This window comes from Penicilliopsis zonata (assembly GCF_001890105.1).
Source record: "Penicilliopsis zonata CBS 506.65 unplaced genomic scaffold ASPZOscaffold_3, whole genome shotgun sequence".
NCBI classification, from domain to species: Eukaryota; Fungi; Ascomycota; class Eurotiomycetes; order Eurotiales; family Aspergillaceae; genus Penicilliopsis; species Penicilliopsis zonata.
The window spans coordinates 1216965-1236466 of record NW_019208913.1 but is presented as its reverse complement, the minus strand read 5'-3'; the positions used below and the strand labels follow the sequence as shown (position 1 = coordinate 1236466).

General features: G+C 53.2%; 6 protein-coding genes across 6 annotated transcripts; 3 read left to right on the top strand and 3 right to left on the bottom strand.

Moving 5' to 3' along the window:
- Positions 1-1744: 1744 nt before the first annotated feature.
- Positions 1745-4446, top strand: ASPZODRAFT_13939 (hypothetical protein; the record flags this gene model as incomplete). Its single annotated transcript, XM_022724550.1, has 4 exons — positions 1745-2264; positions 2333-2820; positions 2905-3242; positions 3297-4446. 4 exons carry the CDS (start codon positions 1745-1747, stop codon positions 4444-4446), a joined length of 2496 nt encoding a protein of 831 aa, XP_022583719.1.
- A 636-nt stretch (positions 4447-5082) lies between these two features.
- On the bottom strand, positions 5083-7139 carry ASPZODRAFT_59811 (hypothetical protein; the record flags this gene model as incomplete). The annotated part of the gene is made up of 8 exons (XM_022728868.1): positions 5083-5219; positions 5281-5434; positions 5539-5993; positions 6095-6146; positions 6221-6346; positions 6412-6505; positions 6752-6818; positions 6923-7139. The coding sequence occupies 8 exons, from the start codon at positions 7137-7139 to the stop codon at positions 5083-5085; spliced, it is 1302 nt and encodes a 433-aa protein (XP_022583718.1).
- Positions 7140-9087: 1948 nt separating this feature from the next.
- On the top strand, positions 9088-10113 carry ASPZODRAFT_1422573 (hypothetical protein). The gene is made up of 2 exons (XM_022724833.1): positions 9088-9647; positions 9725-10113. Exons 1-2 carry the CDS (start codon positions 9123-9125, stop codon positions 10058-10060), a joined length of 861 nt encoding a protein of 286 aa, XP_022583717.1. The 5' UTR covers positions 9088-9122; the 3' UTR covers positions 10061-10113.
- Positions 9725-11823, bottom strand: ASPZODRAFT_129619 (hypothetical protein). The gene has a single exon (XM_022722309.1). It carries the CDS (start codon positions 11666-11668, stop codon positions 10166-10168), a length of 1503 nt encoding a protein of 500 aa, XP_022583716.1. The 5' UTR covers positions 11669-11823; the 3' UTR covers positions 9725-10165.
- Positions 11824-11957: 134 nt separating this feature from the next.
- Positions 11958-13876, top strand: ASPZODRAFT_129617 (hypothetical protein). Its single transcript, XM_022722308.1, has 3 exons — positions 11958-12566; positions 12624-13440; positions 13514-13876. The coding sequence occupies exons 1-3, from the start codon at positions 12026-12028 to the stop codon at positions 13731-13733; spliced, it is 1578 nt and encodes a 525-aa protein (XP_022583715.1). The 5' UTR covers positions 11958-12025; the 3' UTR covers positions 13734-13876.
- Positions 13877-14401: 525 nt separating this feature from the next.
- ASPZODRAFT_1421503 (hypothetical protein) lies at positions 14402-18992 on the bottom strand. The gene is made up of 3 exons (XM_022724824.1): positions 18973-18992; positions 15621-18823; positions 14402-15544 (listed from the first exon to the last, which is right to left on the bottom strand). The coding sequence occupies exons 2-3, from the start codon at positions 18538-18540 to the stop codon at positions 14535-14537; spliced, it is 3930 nt and encodes a 1309-aa protein (XP_022583714.1). The 5' UTR covers positions 18541-18823; positions 18973-18992; the 3' UTR covers positions 14402-14534.
- Positions 18993-19502: the final 510 nt, after the last annotated feature.

The following is a 19502-nucleotide window of genomic DNA, read 5'->3' as shown; positions in this document are numbered from 1 at the left end:
CTTGCTCGTCTGTCGCTGCCGGGCTTACTCTGGCAATAGAGGAGAGGTTCACCCAGAACCCTTAGATTATACTCATAATCAATTGTTGCTTTCGCCTGCCCGGTATATAGAGTCGGGTCTATATAATCAAAAAAACGCCCCTCCCAAGTTTGTCCAGCGTTGGAATGACCGAGGCAACTCTTGCCGACAACCAGTTATAAATACCTTTTAATAAGCAAATCAGTACGGTATAGGAAAGGCCTTGAGGCTTGTGGTGTGTTGTTCAATGTAGGAATTAGGTTTGTTAGGTCGAAGCTGAAGAGTTGCACAGCCATGATGAACACTCCAGCTGATTTCTGGATATTTCTGTAAAGTAACTATATTTATATTCCTATTCTAACTGCACTATCAAGTATATCGGAATTATCCTATACGTACACAATACACACAGTACACACACACCGTACATGCAATACACATGGCTTACCTAGTAGGTACCTACTAGTAAGTAACCTCCAGTCAAGGACAATGCCTTAACATCGGCATGTGGCTGAATCGGCATCTGCAGCAGCCGATGATCCTGTGGGGAGATCGAGGCCAAGAACGTGCGTCCTCAGCTTATCTGGTTGAATAATGCAAGTGAATGACGTTGCCGCACACTACAGTATGTATTATGTAGTTTGGTTCAAGGTGGCTACAACATTACCTCTTGGTATAGGTAACAGGGGCGAAGTTCCTACTACCTGGCACCATTTAAGGTACCTAGGTAGTTAGTAAATACCCGTATTTAAGTACAAACTAGGTACCTACCTAGTACTTACCTAACCTAAGATATAGGTACCTAGTACGGAGTATAGATTGTACTGTACGACTCAGACTTATGCAGGGCGCATAACCGAGCTAGTACTGACCCTGTAATCGTACCGTATCCCAGCCGAGGCCTCAGCCACACCAGCTTCATCATCGAGGGGCTAACAAGTCCCATATTATTATTATTATAAGGAGTCAGGCAGCGGCGTTAGTTAAGGGGAGAAGATCACACCAAAGAAGATATAGATGGATTCTAGAATATCAATTAGTATTTAATCAATAGAACAAATCATTACTCAGTACTCCACACCAGACCATTCCCTCATTATCTTCCCAAAAGTCTTTCCTTCCGATCTCTCCGTAGCAGCCGTCATCACGTCGCAGAGGGTCGCTGCGGCTGGCGTAGACGTCATCCATCCGTTGAAGCTTGATCTCCTGCCACGAACTCCTCCTTGTCCGTTCGCTTTCTTTTAATCTTGGTCCCCTCACATCGTGGCTCCGGGCTCAATTCGATTTAACAATCCTATCCTCCTTTGCCCCCATCTCCCCCATCCTCCCTGTTAAGTCATCGTTGTTTCATCCAGCTGGCTTAGCTGTTCGGTGGACCCTGACGCTGACTGGTCTGGATCATCATACGGCTCCCTGGCAAGGCTCTCTCTCCTCTCCGCAAACAGAAGTTGCCCCCCCATCGGTTCGCCAGGTAACCAGCGCCGATTCTCACGACTACGATTAGGATTTATTCGCCTTTTCGTCCTTCGGTATCCCCCCCCCTCTTGCTCGGATCATCGCTGATCTTCATCACCCTTTTTTATTGATTCCCCTTTCTTTTCCCGGTTTCTTTCTGCAATACCCTTTTTTTCTTTTTTTTATCAACTCTATTGTCGATAATTTCCCGACTTTTTTTTTTTTTTTTTAAAAAAAAAACCCCCTCCCCTTTACCACCTTCACCACCACTATGGCGACGGCCGTCAGGCCGCAGACACCTCCTATACAGGATGCATACGGCGCGATTCCACACGCCAACGATCCCACCATGCCATTGAACAGAGGATACAGTGTTCGGTCGAGTTCGCGGCCTAATTCCGTTGTGGTCAGTAATCCGGGGTATAGTTTCGGCCACGGGAGTCTTATCGAGGCGTCACCGATCTCTCACAACACGCGCTTCCACGAGGAGCTGGATCTCGCTAGTCAGCGCGGCTCCGTGGTCGACGGGCCCTCGACGGCGATGCACCCACCACATTCTGCCACGCCGTCACGGTCGGGCACCCTGCGAAAGAAGTCGTCGCTTACCAAAAAGGGGAGTCTGCGCCGCAGTGGGAGCAGGCGGAGCCTCCGCGCAGGCAGCGTGAGGAGCCTCAATCTAGGCGACAAGGAGAAATACAGTGCCGACGGCCAGGATGATTACAACAGTGCCTTTTACGTTCCCATCCCAACCGATAGCAACCCTACAGAGGTACTCGCAAACAGGTTTCAAGGTAGACTTTTGAGATCCCCCCCCCAAGAAATATGAAAGAAAAAAGATCACATTCTGACAAGATACTAGCCTGGCGAAAGGTATTGAAGGACCTCATTGTGTTCTTCAAGGACCTTCAAAAGTCCTACGAGTCGCGATCGAAGCTCCTTTTGTCCGCATCGAACGTCATCAATAACACACAGATCCCCCCACTCTTTCTTCAATCCGGAGGACTGGCAGACGCCACGGATATCTTGCGCGACTACCACCGACAAGGTATTCTTGAAGCGAACAAGGCCAAAGATGTGGAAAATGAAGTCATCCTCCAGTTGACGGGTTTGCGAAGCGATCTACAACAGAAGACCAAAGAAATTAAAAATCTGTCGAGCGACTTTAAGAACTCCGTCGACAAGGAGGTGGAAGGGACTCGTAAAACTGTCCGGAATCTGCAGGAATCGCTGGGACTAGTCGACACCGATCCCTCGGCAACCTCGGGCAAGGGTGACCCCTTCATCGTTCGCCTGCAGGTTGACAGGCAGATCGAGAAGCAAGTCGAGGAGGAAAATTATCTGCACAGGGTTAGCCGGGAACTCTTGCCTTTCTTTTTTTTTTTTGTTTGTTTCAACATCCCCAGACTGCTGACAGATTGGCGATCCGACTAGGCGTTTCTAAATCTCGAGAGCTCCGGGCGAGAGCTTGAATCCATTGTAGTCGGTGAGATTCAAAAGGCTTATAACGCTTACGCGAACATCCTCAAGCGCGAAGCTGATGAGGCCTACGACACGTTTGAGAAACTGCGGGCCGGTCCATTATCTATGCCCAAGGACCATGAATGGAATGCCTTTATCGCCAACACAGATGAACTGGTGGATCCCAGGATTCCTTTGCGCCATGTCGAGAACATTACTTATCCGGGCAAGGACCACCCTGCGGCCGTCGATGTTCGGTCGGGGATGCTGGAACGCAAGAGCAAGTACCTGAAAAGCTACACGCCCGGCTGGTAAGCTCATCCTCTTCTTTGCTTCCATCTGTTTGGCCCTAACAGACGCTCTAGGTATGTGTTATCGCCCACTCATCTACATGAGTTCAAGTCGGCAGATCGTGTGGCATGGCAAACACCCGTGATGTCGCTCTATCTGCCCGAGCAGAAACTTGGTTCTCATTCGCAGCCAGACTCGACCTCGCATAAGTTTATGCTCAAGGGTCGCCAGACGGGGACCATCCACCGCGGTCACTCGTGGGTATTCCGGGCCGAGTCCTACGAGACAATGATGGCCTGGTACGAGGACATTGAGAATCTGATCGGCAAGACCGGTGAAGCCCGCAATGCCTTTGTGCGCCGCCACGTCCGAACGGTGAGCGGGGCCAGCTTCCGGACAACGTCTGGGAGCAGTGACGGGGTTATGGACGAGGACGAGGCTGACCGAACCCCGTACTCTGCCGATTCCGTGGTGCTGAATCAAGACCCGGCCATGGCGCCTGGAATGCGTCCTCAGCCTGGCGGGCGGTTTCCCAGCGACGTACATATCGACCGACACTTGCAAACCCCCATGTCGCCGTCCAGCGGTGAGAGCTCAGGCGACAAGGACCTACCGGCCGGGGCGGCGATGATGTCAGAAGGAGGCATCGCCTATCTTCCCCCCAGTCATAACTCTGTCTCCGGCCAGGGCAGAGAGACCGCCCCGACGACAAGGTCTGTAACCAGTAGTACGGAACCAGTCAACAGAATCCCTCTGGAGCAGGACCATAACTACTATGGTGAGTGGGTGGGTGTTGCTCCTCCACAACAGTTTCAACGCCAGGCTTCTTCCCCAGGGTCATACGACGAGAAGCAAGCCGTCCTGGCTCCCTATAGTTCCCAGCGGAAAGGCAGCGGATCTACAGTCCCCACGACCACCAACAACACTACTGTCCCGACCTCGGTAGAAGAAAACCATACCTCCTACATCCCCGTCGCTGCGGGCGGATATTTTGCCTCTCAGCAGCAACAACAACAACAACAACAACAACAACAACAACAACAACAACAACAAACCGATAGAGAAGATGAGGTTATATACCAACCTACCGCCCTGTCAATGCCATCACCCAACGGTGACGTTGACGGTGAACCAAAACGGCCCCCCGCAACATCCAAGTTGAGCGCAACAACTCTCGGACTGCGCATTCCAGGTCGTTACCCACCACCAAACATCGCTGCTTGACTTTTTTTTTCTCTCTTTCTTTTTTCTCTCTTTCTTTTTTCTTTATTCTTTTTTTCTTTTTCTTATCTATCTGATCTGATCTGATATCTCTTTGATTCGATATGACTGGTCTACATATCTATCGCCGATCCGGAATCGCACTCTGCATGACTGGTTACTAGGTTATCTATCTGGTCACACTTACATTTTTTTTCTTCTTCTATCTATCCTTATACCTTGGTTTTGCACATTGGTTTTTATGGGGGGATATCATCTTGCTTAGGGTGGTGTACAGACAGTAGTTGTTATTTTTTTTTTCTCGACAATAACAATGTTTGTTAGCTGGACATACTTGCTACGTAGGGCATATAGCATATATATATATGCACCCTATTATATACCCTTGAAGTAACCGGAAAGAGAAACAAAACTAGTAATCATCCGGATGAATCAATTTGATAATTCTAACATGTGAGGGTAACACCGGTTAAAACCAACGAAGAACTAGAGCCACGAAGAGAAACTTGGAGAGAAGTAGAAAAGAAAGAGAGAAAAAAGATAAAGACATCGCAGGCCATCGAAGCGAGACCAACGCAGAGAGAGAGAGAGAGAGAGGGAAGTCCATGTTTGTTTCCTTTCAATCGTACAGCCCTTTCCTTACATGATCTGGTCCTGGGTGATCCCCCCCGTGGGCTCGGTGCCCTCCATGGCATCCGGGCCGGCCCCTTGGGTTAGGTACTTGACAAAGGTGATACCCAGGGGACGCCCACCGTATTGATACCCGGTGAATTTGGCTGTAGGAGTTGGGATCAGTATCAACATGTTTATATATATATAAATCCAGGAAATACATACCAATTGCCGTCTCGGCAGTTTCGGCATTGTCAAACTGCACGACGCCCGTGCCCCGGGAGCGGCCGTTGGGTTCGTACTGGATCTCGGCGCGCTCCACCTTGCCGATGGTGGTGAAGAGATCAACCAGGTCCTCGTTGCAGGTAGACCAGGGGAGCTAAAAGAGTTAGCTTTCTATCCGTACGCCTCTCTCCGAGGTAACCTCTCCGAAGTAACCTCTCCACAGCAACATGGCTGTTAAGAGAACTTTGTAAGACTTACATTGCGCACGTAGATCACGGCAGTCTTATCACCACCAGAGGTTGCAAAGTCGGTGAAAGGGTTGGGAGGCACCGACGGCGCAGCTTCAAAGCCGCCGCCGCCAAACCCGGGGCCTCCAGCAGGGGCGCCGCCATAGCCGCCACGACCGCCGGCAAAGCCACCGCCGAAGCCACCACCACGACCTCCGCCAAACCCACCACGACCGCCGGCAAAGCCACCACCACGGCCTCCAAAGCCACCGCCGCCGAAGCCGCCGCGGCCGCCGAAGCCCGGTCCGGAGCCGGCATAGCGATCTTCCCGCACCTCAAGCGCCCGGCCGTGCCAGTCGTAGCCGTTGAACTGCTGGATTGCGTTGCGGGCATCGTCGGGAGACTCAAAGGCAACGATACCGGAGCCCTTAGGGCGGCCGGTGGGATCCGTGTGGACGTCCGCGCGGATGACGGCGCCTTGTTGAGCTAGAATCATCAATTCTTGAATTCTTTCTTTCTTTTGCTGTTTTTTTTTTTTCTTCTGTGACACAGATTCGGGAATTAAACCGTCTGAGCATCTGACTTACCGGCTTGGCGGAAAAGATCCTTCAGGTCTTGCCATCCAACATTGAACGGCAGCTATACGGTAATACCATGGTCAATATCGGTTCTCCGTAATATATGTTCGCTGCTAGGCAAGGGGGACCACAAACGTTGGAAATATAGAGCTGTCGACCGCCTCCAGCACCGCCGTGGCCGCCTGCGAAACCACCACCACGGCCACCGCCAAAGTCTCCCCGCGGGGCACCACCAGTGAAGCGTGGTTCCGGTTCACGGTCCTAGATGCATTTAGTCTAGGGGGGAAATATGGGAAGGGTTGTTTGTTGTTATTGTTGTTTGGTACCTCGCGGACGTAGACCAATCGACCCATCAGAGTTTGGTTGCTAAGCGTGGTGACTGCGTTTTGTGCTTGCTCCCTGGTCGCGTATTCCACAATCCTAGAAACACATCAGCCGATTGATCGCATGAGAATGGGAAGGGAGAAAAAAAAAAAAACAAGACTCACCCGCATCCCTACATGATCCGGACAGCCAGGCCCAGCCCGTCAACCCAATATTCCATGCAGCAAAGGGGAACCAAAAGGAAAAGAGAGAAAAAAAGGAGCCGAATGGCAAAAGGAGAGAGAGAGAGAGAGAGAGAGAGAGAGAGAGAAAAGGCAAAGAAAAGAAACCAGCCACAACTACGCATTGGCGCCCACCTTCGACATTCCGTTTGGAAGTAATAACACATCGGCGAAAATGACCTCTCCAGCTGTAGTATGAACGAAGACGAATCCCCCCGAGTCAGTCAAACGATAGCCCATCCAGCAAAGCCCGCGAGCGCGAGATGACGATGATGACGATGGCCCTGCTCACCCTGTCTCATGAAATCCTTGAGGTGATGCCATTTGACATCGTAGGAAAGGTTCCCAACATAGACGCGACGGTCCTGCTGGGATGATTCGCGCACGGATTGCATCATTTGTTCTTTGGCGACGACGCGATCCTCGAATGGTCTCGCGGGCGCGTAACCACCGCGTCCACTGTAACCAGAACCCGAATGTCCTCCCGCTGCGCCTGTTGCACCACTCATAGGAGATCTGGATCTGCGTTCACTGCGACGGTAGTCGTCACGGCTGCGGGAGCGACTGCGCGAATACGACCGGCGGCTGCGTCGTGGGCTGCGAGAACGGCGACGAGGCGAACGCGACCTTTCACGCTGGTCGCGGTCAGTGATGGGGGAGTCGGGATGCATCGGAAGGAAGGAAGGAAGAAATCAAAGAAATGAACGAGAAAAGAAGAACAAGACAAAGGAAGAAGAGGGGGGAATCCGGTTAGAGGAGGAGTACAGATGATGGTCGGAAGAGCCAGAGTCGTTGAATGGAGACGAACTCTTTTTCTGGAGAAGGCGGTCAGGTGACGCGCGGGAGTACGGCAGAGAGAGCCAGTATACCGCGTCACCTCAGCACAACGGTGTGTTGGAGATATAGAGAATGGGGCAGTTCGAGTGCTAGAGACGATAGGAGACGACTCATCGCTGTGAGTTCCAGGAGTTTCCTTCACAACATTCGGGGCTCCTCTTCAAGGCGTCTGTCTCATGGGGTACTTGAAGCCGGTGGAGTATCCGGCTCAAGCCTGCGCGCGCAAGACACTACCCCCTCCCCCCCCCTGTAGGAATCGAGAACAAAGGGAACGAGGGAGAATAAATCAATGGGAATAGGGTAGGAGATTGGAATGAAAAAAAAACGAAACAAAACCGAACGAAACGAAACGAAGCAACCAGGTATACGACGATCAGACGAAGTGAACTTACTTGAGATGGACGATAAACGTCAGCTAGACGAGGAGCCTAGGTGTAAGCCTTGAAGACAGCGCGAAGAGAAGGGAAAAGGTAAGTAGGTTAGGTAGGAAAGACAAGGGAAGAAGCAGGACGAGGGAGGGGAGGAGAGGGGAAGATGAGGACCCGGGCAGGGATGAGGGAAACAGAGCAAAAGGCTATTATTGTCCAGGCCGCAGGACCATGAGAGAGTGAGAGGAGGGAGGGAGGGGTTTGGTGCCGGTATGTGAGCGACACGCGGAATCGGAGCGATTGGGTGCGTTCAAGGTACGCGGGAGTGGCCAAGACAAGGGTAGTGCAGCAGACAGAACCACGCGATGATATTGTTGGAGGGAAAAGGAGGACGACAGAGTGAGAGAGGTAGAGAGATGGAAAGAGAGATAGAGAGATAGAGAGCGAGAGAGAGAGCGAGAGAGAGAGACGTACCCATGGTCGTGTCGGGACGCGCTGGTCTGGTCTGGATCCTCAGGGGGAGACAAGGAAAAACGTATGGGTGTGAAGGGGACGACGGAAGGTGCCTGCAGAGAACAAATGAGGGGGGGGGAAGAGGTGGGCAGTCGAGGAAGTAAGCTGGACGAGTTGCGCGTAGGGAAAACAGTCAGTAGTGCTCGGCGACTCGGTGGAACGGCAGAGAGATACAGAATACTGTGGATGTAGTAGGAGAGAGATGGTGGTGGTGGTGCAGGGATAGTGACGACTTCAGCTTCAGCTGCCAGTGGTAAACTTGACCGAGTCAAGGAGGATGTGACAGACAGACAGGAATAATAAACAAAGAAGAATCTCTATTGGTGGGTAACAATAAGTGAGGAGGAGTACCAATTGGCAATTAGTTAACTAGTGAGGTAGATAGGTACCTATCAATAGGTAGTTATCAAGGTAGCTCTAAGTAGATACTGGCTATTAGCTATAGCTCATATAATAGAATTGATGTTCAATAGCAATAGAATGCAAATGAATAGCAACAATTATAAGGTACTGTATATCATTTATTACAGGTAATTTAGGTATCAAATTCTATGGAGGCCGTAATGAGCGTACGTATTTTTGTACTCTGTAACTACACTGGTCCTCTTTTGGTTAGCTCCGAACTAACCCGATCAAGCAGATCTCACCACCGGAGAAAGAGAGAAAGACAGAAGAGAGAAGAAGAGAGAGAAGAAGAGAGAGACAAAGAGAGAGACACAGAGAGAGAGAGAGAATCGATCAGACGTCAGGCTCCATACCTCATAGTCATCCATCATGGGAGCTGTGATTCTTGCCCGTCCAGGACGTTCTGGAGTTTTATCCAGCTTGCAAAAGGCAGCGACTGCTTCATCGAGGACGCAATGCCGTCAGAACCACTTCCATCCTCCCGTTCAGTATAGAAAGCAAGAGCTTCCTTTCCGAGCAGCACCGACAAGAAGCTGCCGACTCTATCATTCACAGTTCCACCCTCGCGCCCCCACGCACGAATACACCAACTCGCAGACCACCATCCTCTCCGCCGCTCTCGAACACATCCCCTCCCATGGCTTCACCCTCGAGGCCCTGACCCTCGGCGCCCGCGACGCAGGCTTTCTCGATGTCTCCGTCCAGCTCCTGCCCCGCGGCGAATTCGATCTCATCCTCTTCTGGCTGGCCAGCAGACGCGGCCTCCTCCGAGCAAAGGTCGAGGAAAACCAGTTCGAAAGCTTACGGTCCGTCTCCTCTGTCGAGGCGAAAACAAAGCTTCTCATTCTCGAACGCTTGAAAATGAACCAGGATATCGCCCATAAATGGCAGGATGTACGTTCTAGAATTTTATTTCATTCTATTTTATCTATTTTATGTGTTTTTCGTTTCTTTCTTTTTCTAATGATTAGGCCCTCGCTCTCATGTCCCTGCCGTCAAATATCCCCCTGTCCCTCTCCGAACTTCATGCCCTCTCCTCCGACATCCTCACTCTGGCAGGCGACTCTGCCGTCGATACAGCATGGTACACCAATCGGCTAGGCGTTGCGGCTGTCTATGCAAGCGCGGAGCTCGTCATGACCTCGCAGAAGCCGCATGCTGACTTTGCCGCCATCGAGGCCTTTGTGCAGCGCCGGTTCGAGGACCGTACCGCCCTCGCTGAAAAGATCACCGGGTTCAAACAGTATCTTGGGTTCGTGGGGTCGACGGCCATCGGGTTGGGAAGGAGTTGGGGGTTGAAGATTTGAGCCTAGATCTTTCAAGATTGTATTTTGTATTTGTATGTACATTAAATAAATATGATTAGTCTTGCAGAGCTTCCTTCGCCCTGCAAATTATAAGGAACTCTTCCGCTATCCGTCTATTTCTGCATTGTCTTCCAGATCCTGGACCCGCGCCTGCAAGCGTCGCAGCCAGCCATCTGCGCCCATAATCTCCTCCATGGCCGTCTTGGTCGGCCCAATCTCCCACCACGCATCCGTGTTCGGGTGTGACCCCCACGAGAACTTCCAGCGGCGCAGAGCGTGCAGGTCGCGCCGCCGCCGCGCAACAATCGAGTGCAACAGGCCACACGTCGCTTCGTCCGGCTCCACGCCCATCACCTCCATGTCGCGCAACAGCGACGTCACGGCAGGCACGTCCGCGCAGCTGCGCCAGTAGAACTGGATCAGTTCGTTGTACAGCCCCGTCGAAGCGCCCATCACCGCCGACGTCCGTCCGTACGACTTGATGGTCGTCAGGAACTCGCTGATCAGCGGCGACGAGGGGAAATTGCTCGTTAGGCTCCGCAGCACCGCCAGCAGGATCTCGGGGTACAGTGCCGTCACCACCATCTCCACGGGCACGTTCCAGGGCACCTCGAGTCCGCTGGTGGTGGTCCGCACTTTCGCCTCCATTCCTGTTTCCTTCGGCTCGGTTATGCTGTCGATTACTTCTTCTCCTTCTTCTTCTCCTTCTTCTTGCGCTGACGGCTCCGGAAGGCTGGCGGTCGGTGCGGCGGCGGCCGTGGTGGTCTCATGGTCGATATCCTGTAGCATGGAGAAAACCCGTTCCTTGCATACCTCCATGATACCAATGTCGCCTTTCCCGTCGCGCACTGCCTCATTCAGAGCGGCCTCAATCTTGCTGAACTCCCGTCGAACAACAGACCGCGCCGCCTCGCTCGTGGGCACCTGGTCCAGCCGCGATACTTCCGCCGGCCCATCGCTCCATTTTTTGGGCTGCTGCTCCGGGGCTATATCTTCGAGCGCCCGCTTACTCGTAGGGTCAGATAGGTCATCGTTCTCATTATGAGATTCCATATAGTTATGTGCCCGGTTCTCCTTCAGCACCTCGTCGAATATGGAAGAGATTTCCGTCATCTCCGCTCGGTCCCTGTCGCTCAGCGCAGAACCATTGGGGGAAATCGACGCCGCATCCTTGGTGGGTAGACCGGTATCTAGTTGGTCTAAGAGCTCGCCGAAGATCCTTTTCTCTGCCCGCGTCATTGTCCGGGCCTTGGGCGAGATCCAGGTCGGTGTTTCAGGCTGTGCGAGGGAAGCGGCGCGTCTCTGCAAATAGGTCTTCCGTCGTACCCGGGATGTACGGCTGACAGCTTCCGGTGACTGACTCGGCTCTGTAGCAGACTCGTCTTCATCGACATCGTGTTTTGAGGATTGAGGATCGTGGGGTTTCGATGCGTACTGCTGCGAGAGCCGGCTCGACGTAAAGTAAAGGTGTTGTTGCGGCCGGAAAGGTCTCGGTTTGCTGGCGAAGAAGCCTTGGGGCGAAGCGAGAGTCCGTGTTTGATACAGAAATGGGACGAGGGAGTTTCGAGCCGCCCATTCGGGCGTCAATCTTGATATCCGTCCACTCATATTGCCTCAGACCGACCAGAGCAAAGCCTGAGTGCGTAGCATGAAGCAACTAAAATCTGCAAATTATTCAGGCAGTAAGCGTATGACCAGAGACAAAACAAATCTGACCAAAAACAGGCTGGTAGCAATGAAAGTATGTCAGACGATTATCAGAGAAGCAATACTTGAAGTTGAAGTTTTTTTTTTCCATGGTCCGGCTTGGATAGACTAAAATGGAAATGATGGCTTTGGGTCATGTGATAGCGCGATGTCCGTGAACGCGTTTCTTTCTCCGGAGTTTGGACCGCGTAGGAAAACAGCTCTTTCAGTCCACGAGCTCGCCAATTCTACTACTAAGCAGGCATTAATATCGGCAACATGGCAAATGGGCTCTCTGAGTTTGAGAAGCAGCGTCTGGCGAATATTGCAGAGCGTGACGCGCTGCTGAAGAAGCTTACTCAGGAAGCCCAGTCGTCCGGCTTGTTCGCCAAACCATCACCGAAGGCTTCGGCCGCGGCAGACAGCCCACGACTGAAGAAGAAACCGTCGGTGAGAAAGGTCAAGAAGGAAGAAGAGGCGCCTGTTCCCCGTCGCAAATCGTCCCGGTTGCTCGGAATCGCAGCAGATAGTGAGGTCGCCAAACGCAAAGCGGACGAAGAACATGAAGCGCTGCAGCAAGCGGAACGAGCGAAACGCATTCGGAAATCAGACAGTTTCACATTCAGCGATATCCTGATCTCAGGCCAGAAGCTTAGTGGTGACAGCTTGATTGGCATCGATATGGTCACGAAGGGAGTCGCCAAACCCTACGAGCGGACGTTTGGAGATGAAGATATTCAACAGACAACGGATAAGGAATTGAGAGCTCTTAGGGAGGAGATGAGCAACTTGCAGCTTTGGGAGGCGTGGGAACCCAGCAGTATGCCTGTATCTATTATATTATCTTCACGATACGGACCGCTAAATGCTTCGATAGGAATCAAACTTACACCCGAGAGAGTCTACACCATGACTTTTCATCCGACAGAGTCAAAGCCGCTGATCTTTGCTGGAGACAAGATGGGCCATCTGGGCATACTCGATGCATCGCAAGAGAAACCCTCATCGAGTATAAAGACAGAAGACGAAGACGAAGAAGATGACGATCCAGACCCAGTGATGACGACGCTGAAGCCTCACACTCGAACCATCAGCAGCATGTTAATCAACCCGTCGAAACCAACTCACCTGTATACTTCAAGCTACGACAGTTCCATCCGGGAGATGGATCTGGAGAAGACCACGTCTGTAGAGAGATATGCCCCGGAGTCGACGTCGATCGACGAGCCAATCTCCAGCATCGACATGGCAGCCGATAACCCCAACAGCCTTTTTTGGACCACCCTTGACGGGGCCTTTGGACGTTTCGATCTCCGTACCGCGAACCGATCCGCCGTCAAGAGCTGGCAGCTTTCAGAGAAAAAAATCGGCGGCTTCTCCCTGCACCCGACACAACCACACTACTTTGCCACGGCCAGTCTGGACCGGACCATGCGCCTGTGGGATCTTCGCAAGCTGTCGCACGACGACCCAGTCCCTGTCGGCGAGCACGAGAGCCGCCTGTCGGTCTCGCACGCTGCGTTCAACAGTGCCGGGCAGATCGTCACTTCCTCGTACGACGATACGCTCAAGATCTACGACTTTGCCGCCAAGGGCCTCTCCTCCTGGAAACCCGGCCACACTCTTCCAGAAGACGAGATGAAGCCCGACGTTATGGTCAGGCATAACTGCCAAACAGGCCGCTGGGTAACCATGTAAGTTTTTCTTCTTCCTTCCTTCCTTTCTTTCTTTGGTTCTCTTCTAGCCATGTTTGATGCTAATTGACAGCCTCCGCCCACAATGGCAACTCAACCCGCAATCCCACATCCAGCGCTTCTGCATCGGCAACATGAACCGCTTCGTCGACATCTACAGCAGCGCGGGCGACCAGCTCGCCCAGCTGGGCGGCGAGGGCATCAGCGCCGTCCCTGCCGTGGCGGTCTTCCACCGTAGCAAGAACTGGGTGGCGGGGGGGACGGCGAGTGGGAAGATCTGCTTGTGGCAGTAATCATGTTTTGTTCTTTGATGGTTCCTTGAATGTAATTCTAGTACATAGTTTTGAGGGAATCTTTGAGGATGGTATCATATCATCCTTTTTATTCAAACTCAATAAATTTACATCTAAAGTAAGGACAGGGTTTAAATATCCAGCAAACACTTATTGTTTTAATCTCATGTATTTACACAATCAATGCGTATCCGACAAGCAGGGGAACCCCTCCTGTATACAAAGGAAAGGATAATAGCCGGAAACATGTCTACAATAAGTCAACCGGGTTCTATCAAAACCGATATCTATATCGAGACACTGATCAGCCGTGCTGACCAACAGCTACCCAACTCGCTTCCAAGGCCGGAATTAAAAAAAAAAAAAAAAAAAAAAAAAAAAGACAACAACAAAAAAAAAACGGCGGAACAACAGCAGCGACAGGGTATCAACACCATGATGAATGCTTTCCAAAAAAGTAAGCTTTCCAAGACTTGAAGAAAACCAAGAAAGGGAGAGAAAGTGGGAGAGAAGCGGTGAAGAGAAACGAGCGTCATTCATGAGAAATAGAAATAGAGAGAGAGAGAGAGAGAGAGAGAGAAATATACAGCAGGAGACCCTAAGAGTTCTATACAAAAAAGAGAGTAAAACCAAGGACAAAACCAGTCTTGCTTGTTCCACCGCAGATTTTGGATAGAATAAAGTGAAGGAGTTCTGCAGCTAGGCAAAATGATGAAAACCAAGAAAGAAAGAAAAAACAAGGGGGCAAGAAATAGAGTATTTCCGAAGAGAATATGCATCGCCCCCCTATTTCGGTAGTTGCTAGAATTCGTTACGCAGCTCTTCACGCGACTGGTGTTGGGCCTGTTCGCGGTCCTTGGCTTTGCGTCTCGAGGGCGCCGGGACAAAGTCGAAGAAGCGGTATTTGCTAGAAGACTCACGGGAGACACTAGACCGGCGAGCAGCCTTGGAAGTCTCGGAGTAATCGAGCGAGTAGGTTGACGAGTTCTTCGAGCTGCTCGTGCTGTCTCGGGGGTCTGACCAGCGCGGGATCGTGAAGGGGACACGGCTCTGGTCCCAGGTCGCAGAGGAGGAGCTCGGCGGGGTGTCGTCATCGCCTTCTGGAGCGTAGTCCGTGGATCGACGAGGGAGCGACGGCCGGTGTGAAAAGTAGCCTATCGAGTTGCGGTGGCTGGTCGTCACCGAAGCTGAGGTCGTCACCGAGGCGGGTGGCATCGTCGCTCTCGTCTCGGTACCGGGTGTCGTCGGCTTGCTGCTGGAGGACCCGTCTTCGTGAGCGGTCGCCTCGGTCGCCGCCGATTTTTCCATCGAGTCCACCAGTTCCTCCCACTTGAGTTCCAGGCTGCCGCTCGGCCGCTCGGCCGGTTCTGCGCCACTCATGCATTCCCGAGTGCGTTGGCGCAGACTGAGCGCCAGCTCGTGGAAATTCTTGACTGCCGGGTAAATCTCGTCGAGCTCGTCTAATCGCTCTGGAGCAGCCTCTAGCCAGATGGCCGTGAGGTTTGCAAAGCTTCGGGCGTGGTCGATCAGAAACGGGAGACTGGGAAACCCTTCCCGCGAGGTCGCGGGTAACCTTCCAAGGATCTGGATCGGTGTCGCGTACGACGGGGACACAATCGGGGTCGGTCGATCGGCAGGAATCGCGCAGATATGATCCACGAACTGCTTGAACTCTGACCGATTGGTCTGCAAGAACTTGTTCATCGGCTCCATCCACGGCTCTTTGTTGCCAAAGTTCGTCATGTTTGCCAATCCTTGCAACGCTTTGGCGATGAGGGTAAGAGTACGTTGCGCGCGAAGACGAGGATGATCTGGAAGTATGTAAGCTTTGACACGACCTCTTACTGTAGAATAATGTTGGTTTTTTTTCTCTTTTTTTATGCATACCTTTGAGCAGCCCGAACAGTTTCGGATTGAGAATAGCAGGGCAGAAGAATCGCAGGAACAAGAAGCCAGACACACTGCTGTAGGTGACGGTACGCAGGAAGTCGCCATAGCGATCTTCAGCGCAGGCTCTAATGTGTCGGAAGATAAGCCTGAGCTCAGGTGGGCACCGAGACGCAGAGCCCGCGATCGCTTTCCAGACATTGGTAGTCAGGGCGATGAGATTCCTCCAGTTCCGGTCCAGGTCATCTTGGCGATGGACACGAGCCGGGTCTACCTCGCAGTCCGGATCACTTTCATCGATATCGCGCAGTCGCTCGCCAATGGTTTCCTCGAGATATTCCTTGCCCAGCCTCCGCATATGGAGATCGAGGGCTTTGGTCAGAACAGAATTGCCTCGAAAGAGCAGGTTGGCTTCGAGTGTGGCGGTTCGCCCCATATCCCGGACAAGGACCTCTCGGTCTTGGTTGGCCGACTCCTTGGAATCGTTGGAATGGATCCGCGTGGTGTACCGCAGTCGGTTGGCAGTCGATTCTTTATGAACGCCATCAATCTCATCTTCCACCAAGGAGGAGATCCACTCGACCGCTTGTCCCGATACCTGGTAGATGTTCAAGAGGGTTTCGGCCAGCTGGTTGAGTTCGGAGGACAGGATATGGGCCATGTGGATGGTGAGGTTGTTGTTAAAGGAGTGGAGTAACTCAGACATGGGCTGATACTCTTGTGACATCAGGACCACCGTCTCTTCCATCCGGGCCCTCATGAACAATTCACCCATCGACTGGTCCCTCTCATCAAGAATCGGCCACCACTTTTCCATATCGACGCCCGGTTCCAAATCATCGAGCCGAACATCCACTCGTCCAACCGTGGCATCGTGCGAGGAGATCTCCAGATCTTCCAACATCCTCAGGGCGTTGGCCTCTTTGCTAAAGGCATAGGTTCCGTGAGAGATCAAGGACCAATCTCTCTGGGTCGGGTTGGGTGTCTTTACCAGGATGGATGCCTGGGAGAGAACCGGTGGCAGATCATTGAAGATGAAGTCTTCGCGCCAAAACGGGTTCGCAGTTCGATATTTGACGGTGGTTTTCGCTCTGATTTCGCCATCCAGCAATACTTCTGTGTAATAGTCGCTGGCCGCAGATGACGTAAGGGGTTGGCCATGGGATCGGGATTGTTTTCTACTCCGTGGAGTATCTTCCTTTGAGCGAAGCATCTTTGCTTCTGTGATGCGAATGGAGAGTAGTCGCTCGATCCGGAACATGTCCTTTGTAGGGGGGGAAGGGGAAGGAGATGCAGCAGCCTCCTTTTTACCCGAATCCTCTGTCGTCGTGGTCGTGGTGGTGGTCGTGGACGTCGTTGTTTTGTTAGAAGTGGTGGTGGTGGGAACCTCTGGTCCATAGAGTTCTGGAATCGTAAAGGCTCGTAGCAGGACGAACCATACCTCGAAGAGCACCCGGCTCTCGAGGGCAAGATATATCGGACGTGAGACCGAATCCGACCCTGAATGAGCTGCATACTGCGGGTAGATGGCGATACAGAATTCGTCTTCTAGCACCGATGATTCCAGCTGTTGTACCGCACATCGGGATAGATGGGAGAGCTCCAGGCACGCGACTGGACTGATATCCGACTCGGTGAAAAGCCTGAAGTGGCCATTCTCCTGCAGCGTACAGCTCACCCTTTGCCACGAGGAAGACAAAGCCCTCTGTTGCCGGTAGGTCGAGACCCGCCGACCGGAGGCTGGTCGGGCTCCAGCGGCACTGGGCTTGTCCCAGAGAAGCATCTTGCCGACTTTGATGATTGCGGCTTCTTTCTGGGCCGTGCTCTCGGAATTTCGCCGTTTGTCCGTCGTGAGACGGTGGTCTCCGATGGCGACGACCTGGGGCTTGGTCATTTTGTTCTGGACTCCCTTGGGCCGAATGGGCTGCCAGCAAAGCAGCGCTGCGAGCCACGAGTCAAAGGTTTCGTTGACGTGCGGCCTCAGCTGGATTCCCAGGCCTGAAGTGAAGGTCGAGACGCTTAGATACGAGGCCTGCAGCTCCGGATCAAACAGGGTCCGCACTCTGCAGCCCCGTAGGTCTGGAACCAGGGTCTTGGCCAGGGCAGGCTCGCCCTTGGCCTGATAAATAAGGCTGCCCGTGGCAACGTTGATGGCGCAGTAGCCGGATGTCCACGCGGCGGAAGAAGAGGTGCGGAAGAAGAGGATGCCGTGCATTCGTCCACAGGTGGTTTTCATCAGGTGGAGGATCTTGGAGGCGTCTGCATTGGACAGCGGCGCGGTCAACGCACCGGGGTTCTGGGCGATCCCGGCCAGGATGGCCGGGTTGCCCGGTAAAGGTTTGCTCAATCGCTGTCGTGTTTGGCCGTAGAAGGTGGGCGACTGGATGGACGGGAAGCCGATCGACCCTACGGCATCGTCGGTGGTCTTGGATTGGGGGGGGACTGTGGCGGTGACGGAACCCAGACGAGTTCTGCTGCCCTTGGTGGCCGGATCGGTCCGCTGGTCCTCCAGCGTTGTGGTTCGCGAGCGGGTGCGCTGACCCCTCGTCGACTCTTGAGGTGGTGGTGGTGGCGGTGGTGGTCTTCCGTCCTCGTCCTTTGCCAGAGGATTGGACGGGTTGATCTCGCGGCGCAGCTCGGCCTCATGGGCCCGCGTCCGGGCTGTTGCCGAGCGAGGAGATGCCGCACAACTCCCCGTCCGATAATCCGCCGCGTCGGACGCGGGCGAGGGCTGTCCTGTTTCTGACATGGAATCCGGCGTCACGGTCCTGATCCCCGTGTCCCGAAAACTGTCCGGGTAGACCATGCCGTGGCGATCCTTGGAGGACGATTTCTTGCTGGGCCGGCGCTCCACGGGCCGACTGTATAACCCCTGATGCATTGAGTTCCGCTTGAACCCATTAGGATTTTCCGATTCCATGGCGGGTGTTGGACACGCAGGCGCCGAGCTTGCTTTTCTCTCACACACGCAAAAACACTGCTATCCTGGAACAATTGGCGGCCTCTCTCTCAAACGATGGGCCGCTAGCTGAACGCATGGAGTCTGATCGGAAATTGATGGGTAGAGTGGCACATCGGTCGAGGTCGCGTCCGTCGGGCGTACAGAAAGAGGGGAGGGAGCAGCGACGATGAATGTCCACACGACGCGGCACCTGGCCGGCGAGAGATGCTCCGAGACGTTACCCGATCGTCGAATGCTACAGCTAGAAGACCATTGTCAGTCGTCTCCCGGACAGAGAAAAAAGAGGCGGATTGCACCGCGCGGCGTGATATCATTGACTGGGAAGTTGGAACGGGCGACGGGCGGGGGGGGGGAGGGAGGGAAAAGAAGGGCAGACTAGGCCAAGCGCACCTTCATCAAGGCGAGAGAGAACTCGGGCACCTTCTGCAGAGCATACCAGCGGAAGGAAGCTCGTCTTATTACCAGTAGACGGTGCTGGGGAGGAGGGGGGGGGGGGTAAGTAAAGTGGACAGGGAGTTAGGCTGAGGTGAGTGTGGATAAAGAGCACACACAAGTTGGTTTGGTGTTCGGCGGGTGGGAGAAGGGGAAAACTAGGGGGAAGCGAGTGGGGAGGTGGACAAGCAGGACCCCAACACCAGCCAGCACGAAGGGCCAGCACAGTGCGAGAACCACGAAGAGGAGGGCGACAGTATAGAGGAGGGTGGTGATGTCTGATGCTTGACGATCGGACAGCGGATTCAGAGCGCCCGTGGATGACGAATATTGGTGGTTTGAGCTGCTGGTGCTGTTTCTGCAGGCCGTGGAGGCTCTCGGATGGGGCTCGGGTTGGGCTCGGCAGAGGGCAGAAGATTATGAGAGAGAGAGAGAGAGAGAGAGAGAGAGAGAGAGAGAGTGAGAGAGAGTACTCTGTATGTAATTAT